Source organism: Rhagoletis zephyria, unplaced genomic scaffold (assembly GCF_001687245.7).
Source record: "Rhagoletis zephyria isolate East Lansing unplaced genomic scaffold, Rhagoletis_zephyria_1.1 Rzeph_scaffold_15408, whole genome shotgun sequence".
NCBI classification, from domain to species: Eukaryota; Metazoa; Arthropoda; class Insecta; order Diptera; family Tephritidae; genus Rhagoletis; species Rhagoletis zephyria.
In genome coordinates, this window is record NW_016172475.1 from 5,052 (window position 1) to 13,043 (window position 7,992).

Below are 7,992 nucleotides of genomic sequence, written 5' to 3' on the forward strand. Positions count from 1 at the left end.
GTGTAATCTTAAGGTTAGGTGAGTATGCGTAAAATATCGTATTATATAGCTATGTTTGAATGTAATTTTTTCTTAATTACAGGATGTTGCTGGGCATAGTTTCTGCTGGTGTTATTTTTCGGCAAATAACACCAACATCGAGGGACTTAATCGACGTTACTTGAGAAGCTGCTGAGGTGAGAAAGACCAATGTACATAGAGCGATCTAAGGGCCATTCTACAAAAGAATGGGTTAGTATGCTTGGACCACGACAATCGCCAATCGCTTTCAGTCTTTTTTGCGCACCTTTGAAATGATTAAAAAAAACAGCAAGGCGATCGTATTATAAAGGCAACGTATATATCTATATTTAATATAAGGCATTAATTATTTTTTCATTTAAAGTAAACATTTCTTCCTGTATATATACCTAACAGTTTGTGCCTTTCCAATATTACTCCTTGAACTTCTGAATAACAATTTCATCATAGTACGGCCGACAATTAAGTCGTACATTTAGGCGTGAGCACAGCAAAAATATACCAGATAATTTGCGATGTATGGAATAGATTTCCTCTGGCGGTGGACAAAGGCGATGTGCGACCATTGTGGGTACTAAATGTGCAATGCGTTCGGTGGTGTTCTGCCGGCCGAAATCAAAATCACCATCAAAGCGAAATATTTCGCCAAGTATCATAACAGCATCCACATGCGCCTCTTCCATTTGCTTGGTTTCATAACCTGTGAGAAAACCCATTTCGCGTGACATGCGCAAGACACCTTCACGATTATTCTCTGCAGCGTGCTTATTACCTGCCGATAATTACGTATGAATTGCTTTTGATAAAAACGCGTTAAACCAAAATCAATTAACATTAGTCTCTTCGTATCAACATCATAAAGGAAATTCGACCAATTCGGATCGGTTTGCATGCATTCCAACTCGAACAGCTCACGCAAGCACAACTTGAGTATAGACGAAGCAATGTGATGGCGATGCTCATAGCTTAAATCGAAGCACTTGTCCAATGGTACACCTGGCACTAATTCTGTAGTCAGTACGCTGCTTGTGGTCAATTCTTTAATGACCTTCGGTACATAGTACTCGTGATAAGGTGCAATCATCTGCTTAAATTTATCTGTATATTCAGCTTCACGTGTATAATCTACTTCCCAATTTAGTTCACGTTTGGCCACCTTGACCACATTGTCAATAAAGAAGCCGTGCGGAAAGACATCCCATACTTTGAGCATGCCTACTAAATTATCAATATCACTTTCGATGCTTTGCGCAACGCCAGGATATTGAATTTTTATAGCCACTTGCATGCCATCTTTCAATGTAGCGCGATGTACCTGCCCAATGGAAGCCGCCGCAAATGGTTTCTCATCGAAACTTTCCAAAAGATTACGCCAATCGGCGCCCAATTGTGTGATCATTACGCGCTCTACTTGCCAATCGGGCATATAGTCGGCCGCCTGGCGTACACGTTCAAAAGCTTTAGCCAGCTGCGGTGACACCACCTTAGAATCCTGTATACTTAGTATTTGGCCGATTTTCAATGCTGCACCTTTGTTGATGAACGTGGTATGTACACATACCGGGACCGTATTCGACGCATGTGCGAACAGAATAAATCTTCATTTGTTGTATCCTACACGGATTTGGCAAATAAAGAGCATGTACTTGCGTACTTCCTACCTGAAGCACCTTTTCAAATGCTAGAAATCTTCGACAAGGTGGCTAAAGACATGGTCTTATCAATATTTCCAACATATGAACGTGTTACAACAGAAATTCATGTTCGTATATCAGAATTGCCTCTTATAGAAGAGTTACGGACTTTCCGGAAACTCCATCTGAACCAGCTGGTGCGTACTTTGGGCGTGGTAACAGCTACAACGGGTGTGTTACCTCAACTTTCAGTCATCAAATACGATTGTGTGAAGTGTGGCTACGTTTTGGGGCCCTTTGTACAGTCACAGAATACAGAAGTTAAACCTGGCTCCTGTCCTGAGTGTCAAAGTGCCGGCCCTTTTTCGGTAAGTAATCAGACCAGATACAGAAATGTAGCCATTATACAAATATTTTTTTAATTTAATTTTATTTTAATTTTTTTAATATTCTTATCATGAATGTAGCAAATTTAATTTACATGTCGATCCCTTTGCACAAAATTATCATAGGTATAATTTGGTGAGGTTCATAAAAACGCTCTTTGTGGAAATTCACAAACGTTACATCAGAATATTGTTTTTGTATAAAAAAAGACATGCATTTTTTATAAAAAAAAAAAAAAAAATTCTTAGAGGTCGCGCTGGTTGGTTTTTTATAAAAACGCTGATTGTTCTCAATTTTTTTATTTTCTTGACATGTTAAAATGCTGCTAAAAATGGGGTTTTTACATATAATTACTTTGGTATTATTGGGGAACTTTCCCTTAATTACACACCTGTCTTGGACAATTAGAATGGGTCTAGTTCCCGAAAATATGCTCTGGAAAAAACACTTATTAAATTAAAACGTTGGTANATTTTTACATATAATTACTTTGGTATTACTGGGGAACATTCCCTTAATTATATACCTGTCTTAGGCAGTTNAACACTTATTAAATTAAAACGTTGGTACTGAACGATTTACGCATTGTCATGGGTTGGAACTTGTTACCAGGGTGTTTTTGGGGTTGCTAGTTAGGGATCTGATCTTAAAAATGGGGGATCCAAAATGGCGCCCAACTTAAAAAAAAATGATTGGATTTGTTTGAAACTCTTAACCGCCATTTTGAATTTTGAAAATCTGACATCAGATTCGTAATCAGCAACCCCAGAAACCCACTGGAAACATTTTTTAACCCTTGACAATGTTTAAAACGTTCAGTATCAACGTTTTAATTTTAGTACTTTTTTTAATTTAATCGCCATATTGGATCCGCCATTTTGAATTAAAAAAAATTGACTTCAGATTCGTAATCGGCGACCACAAAAACGCTCGAGTGTCGAGTTTCGAACAAATCTAATCATTTTTAAAAATAATGGACCGCCTTTTTGGATCCGCCCTAATTAGCAACTCCAGAAACCCCTGGTAACAAGCTTCAACCCATGACAATGCGTAAATCGTTCAGTATCAACGTTTTAATTTTACTAGTCTCTTCTAGGCCCATTCTAACTGCCTAAGACAGGTATATAATTAAGGGAATGTTCCCCAGTAATACCAGAGTAATTATATGTAAAAAACAAATTTTTAGCTGCATTTTAACATGTCAAGAAACTAAAAAAATTGAGAACATCAGCTTTTTTATAAAAAAACCGACCAGCGTGACCTCTAAGAAAACTTGTTTTTCAAAATAAAAAAACACGTTTTTCTTTTTTTTATCACGAATAACAATAATTTGAGGTAGCGTTTATGAATTTCCAAAAGAAATTTTTTTTTAACCACTAGTATATGTATATAAATATGTAAGTGCAATTTTTTCCGAAATAAAAAAATTTTGAAAACTAGAGAAAACGCTTCGTGCGATTACGATAAACAGGGAAACATATTTTGACCATGGACGTCGATAGAGGTTTTTGAAGCAAGTATAGTTCGGAAACTTTTCTATAAGGGCTGTCGTTGAAGCGGCGGTTGGCGAAGGTGGGGTGGGCGTGGCACCTCCAAAACAGCTTTTTGGACATGACATCAACCGCCATTGACAAAAAAGCAAACCCCTGACCGCCTCGGCCCAAAATTTTCACTTGCGTCCACAGTATTTTTGCGTAGAATTCCTTTCTGGGTAGGCGTGATTCGCCCGCGCTTAGGGATTATAACCCTTACTACCCCAGAAGATAATTTAGATAGGCCTTCTTAAGTAAAGCCATTCTAAGAGGCCTACCCAAGAAGGGCTGAAAAAAGTACTTCCTTTCATGCCTTCTAGAAGGGATTATCCATTTACAATTTACGCGAATGCATAAATTTATATTATTTAAAATTAGAAATTAATTTAAACAAATATTTTAAGTTGCAATAGCACATATTTGATGTAAACCTTAAGCAAATACTTCAAAGCTGTATGATTTTTATAAACTAAAGAAGCAACTTTAGAAGAACTCCTCCAAAAGGCTTTCTGAAGTACGTCCTATAAAAGCCCTTCTGGAAGGCCTTCCAGAAGTAGCGAAAGAAAAAGCCCTTCAATTTTTGCCACTCCATACAAAAAAGAAAGGAGAAAGGAATATAGAGAGGAAGGCCTCTTGACTCTCAGGAAGGCCTTTTGGAAGGGCTTTTAACTCCTAAATTATCTACTGGGACGTAGAATTCTCCTCTGAGAAGAAGGCCCCCCTTCTTTTGTCAAAAGTGTATAACATTTCTTATGCATATAACTCAACCTCCGGTGTCCACAGTATTTTTGCACTAACTCCTTTCTGCGTAGGCTATGTATTCCGTTTTTTGTTTGTAGAGAAAAAATGTCTTAACTAGACTTAAAGTCTATTTAATAAATATAGTTCTAAATCATAAAAAGCCACCCAATTATTATTTTTTGTATTAATAAATCAAAGTTTAAATTAGCGACGGGCAGATAGAGCTTTTACTCTGCACACGCCTATTCAAAATGTATAAAAGGCTTGAAAGAGCTTTGCTCGCGGGCAAGAAGGCGCCCATCAACGGTTTAAATTGATTATAGGTAAGAAAACGTATGTGCTCTTTCATAATTTAATTTAATTTATTAACGCTTAACGGCGAACATTAACGAGTTAACGATCTTGCTTGCGCACGTGTTCGTAATGGTGTCTTCGTTTATACCAAAAACGGTCGCCTTTTGATTGCCCCTTTCTCTTTTCGTTTTCGGTTCTAAAATAAAGGCAAACGGTGCTAAAATTTAGTATTCGTACCTTAAAATGTTTCGCCTGGAGAGAAGGTTGCCCAAAATTCAGATGGTTGCTTAAAACAACAATATTATGAAGTACTTGAGCTGGACAAGGACAAGAGGCAAAAACACGCCCTTTNTTATGTTATGAAGTACTTGAGCTGGACAAGGACAAGAGGCAAAAACACGCCCTTTTAGAGGGTTGAGTGTAACATAAACAAGTTTTACACCGTGGAAGGTCAACATTTTTTGGAAGAAACGAAATCGCCAAGGCACATTAAACAGGTAGTATCAGTAGAGCAGCTGATTTGATTTTTTTATACCCGAGCGCACTTGCAAGGGTATTATAACTTTGTTTACATAATGGTTGTTTTCAACAGCCAAAAACGAATCAAGATAGATATAGACAAATGTATACATAAATGCTCAAAAAGAAAAAAAGAAAGCGATGGAGCGGTGACTGTCTGCCGCACGATAACTCGAGTAAAAATTGAGATATCTTAACGAAACTTGGTATGNCAAAAACGAATCAAGATAGATATAGACAAATGTATACATAAATGCTCAAAAAGAAAAAAAGAAAGCGATGGAGCGGTGACTGTCTGCCGCACGATAACTCGAGTAAAAATTGAGATATCTTAACGAAACTTGGTATGTGTACTTCTTTTGAGCGTAGGACGGATGGTATTGAAAATGGACAACAACCACGCCTAACTCCCATATAACGGTAGTTTTTAGAAATACGAAAACTGCGATATTTCAATAACTACTGAAGACTATTCACTCAAAGTTGATATTTGCAATGACTTTTAGGCGAAAAATAGGAATATTCAGCCTCATTTCGTAAGTCGTAAATTAGGCTCAATTGTACGACTCGACAACATTGGCATTGTCTACTGTCGTGNTAACCACGCCTAACTCCCATATAACGGTAGTTTTTAGAAATACGAAAACTGCGATACTTCAATAACTACTGAAGACTATTCACTCAAAGTTGATATTTGCAATGACTTTTAGGCGAAAAATAGGAATATTCAGCCTCATTGCGTAAGTCGTATATTAGGCTCAATTGTACGACTCGACAACATTGGCATTGTCTACTGTCGTGCTGTAATAAGTAAACAACGAAAATCGTCGAAAACTATGCAGCGCTGCCAAGTTCTTCCGTTTTAATGCACTATTCGTGTCGAAAATTTAGGCAATGCAATATGGGCCAGCAAACGATAAAAAGGGCCAATATTCGAAATCTTATCTTATAGGGGGTTTTGGGGGTCACTGATTACGAATTTGAAGTTAGATTTCAAAAATTCGAAATGGCAAATCGGATATGGCCGGCACAAAAAATACGTTTGTTTTGAGCCTTCATAAAATATAGTTTCAGAAGTCCAACAGGAGGAGGCTACACTACGAATTTAGACTTCACTTTTTTTAATTTTTTGGTATTTTTTTGATTTTGTTTTTATATTAAAACTAGCAGACCCGGCGAACTTCGTCCCGCCCAAAATTAATTTTTTGTATTGAAACATTTTGGTCTAATATTTTCACCAACAGTTCACGTTCATGATTTTCATTGACGCATTTATCTTCTAATATTACGGTTTGGTGGTTTTCAGAAGGCAGATTTCCATTGCCATCTTCAATAACCTAGCATAAGTGTATATGCATACAAAGTGTATATGCATGGGATTTGCCACGCCCATTTTTCCAATAGCCACAACTTTTCTTCGTGGCTCTTTGATTGATTTGATATACCTCCGTACCTATTTTCAGTACTCTACCACGAACACTTCCAGAGAAGTGTGAAAAATTCGGTTTGTATGGGAGGTGCCAAGGCCCCTGCACCTAGCGGTATGAAATATACTTTACATCCGATTCCATACCTACCATATATGCACAAAAAATTTCATAAAGATCGGTCAAGCCGTTTAGGAGGAGTTCGACCAAACAATTAAAATTTAAACAATTTCAAAAATGTTCGAACTTCGAAAAATTGTGAAACTTGTATTNCTTCGACCAAACAATTAAAATCTAAACAATTTCAAAAATGTTCGAACTTCGAAAAATTGTGAAACTTGTATTTTTCTTTTATCGTTGAGAAGCATAAACAGATAATTGCATAACAAAAGCTCGACCTTTACAAAAATCAATACTCAATATTATATTTGATTGTAGACACCGGAACAGGTGAAAGTAAATAAAAACTTGTAAAAAGGGGAATCTTTTAAAATCATATATATACATATGTGTATACTAAATATATAATTTGTAATTCTGCACATGGGCTAAGACTTTTGGCTTAGAGAGGGGCCTTACATAATGTTCGAACTTTAGATTTTCACCAGCGATATTTGTATAAACACTATTGCCAACAACGTGGCGTGGTGTAGGTTGGTATTGAAAATGGGCGAAATCGGACCGTAACCACGCCCACTTCCCATATAACGGTAACTTTCAGAAATACAAAAACTGCGATATTTTAGTAACTACTGAAGATTATTCACTTAAAATTTATATTAAAAATAAACTTTAGACGAAAAATAAAAATATTGTAAATTTTTGGAAAATGGGCGTAGGGCCAACAACCGTGCCAAGTTTGGAAAAAACAGCCCTGTAGGACCTCGGAATAGACTTAGAGCACACCACAAACTAGACTGCAAGTGATTGTAACTAATCCAAAGTTTGGTCCAAGAACATGTAAAATTCTATTTACATTTAACATTGAATGTCCTAGGCTCGGACCAATTGTCCGCTTCTGCATTACATTGTAACCCATTTTGGGGGAAAAAAAACAAAAAAACTTGCGCCAGCTGCGATTCGAACCGGGGTTTTCAGATTTTTTAAGCGAATACTCTCTCTACATGCCAACGTCGCACATGAAAATTCTTTGACTAAGTACCTACATATCATATAATCGTTAATTATAACCATCGTCCGCTACTGCATGACATTGTAACCAATTTTAGAACAAAACTCGTACCTTATGCATTACATTCGGACCACTTTTAGTACACATGTTTTACATTACATTGCTTTAAATTTTTGGACTATCTTTGGTCTAGTTACAAAACTACTATACCTACGACTATATTTTTCGAGCAATTAGACCAATCTTTCCTTCAGGGTGGTACGGCGGTTACCAAGATATACACATGTAACCATAAGTGGGCGTGG

The 7,992-nt window shown here is 36.9% G+C and overlaps 2 protein-coding genes across 2 annotated transcripts; one reads left to right on the forward strand and one right to left on the reverse strand.

Moving 5' to 3' along the window:
• Positions 1-391: 391 nt before the first annotated feature.
• Positions 392-1,552, reverse strand: LOC108379015 (atypical kinase ADCK3, mitochondrial-like; the record flags this gene model as incomplete). The annotated part of the gene is given in 2 exon segments (XM_017635332.1): positions 392-784; positions 787-1,552. Coding segments are annotated over 2 exon segments (1,116 nt in total), but the record flags the coding sequence as incomplete, so codon positions are not given.
• A 1-nt stretch (position 1,553) lies between these two features.
• On the forward strand, positions 1,554-4,852 carry LOC108379016 (DNA replication licensing factor Mcm2-like). Its single transcript, XM_017635333.1, has 2 exons — positions 1,554-2,023; positions 4,817-4,852. The coding sequence occupies exons 1-2, from the start codon at positions 1,571-1,573 to the stop codon at positions 4,835-4,837; spliced, it is 474 nt and encodes a 157-aa protein (XP_017490822.1). The 5' UTR covers positions 1,554-1,570; the 3' UTR covers positions 4,838-4,852.
• Positions 4,853-7,992: the final 3,140 nt, after the last annotated feature.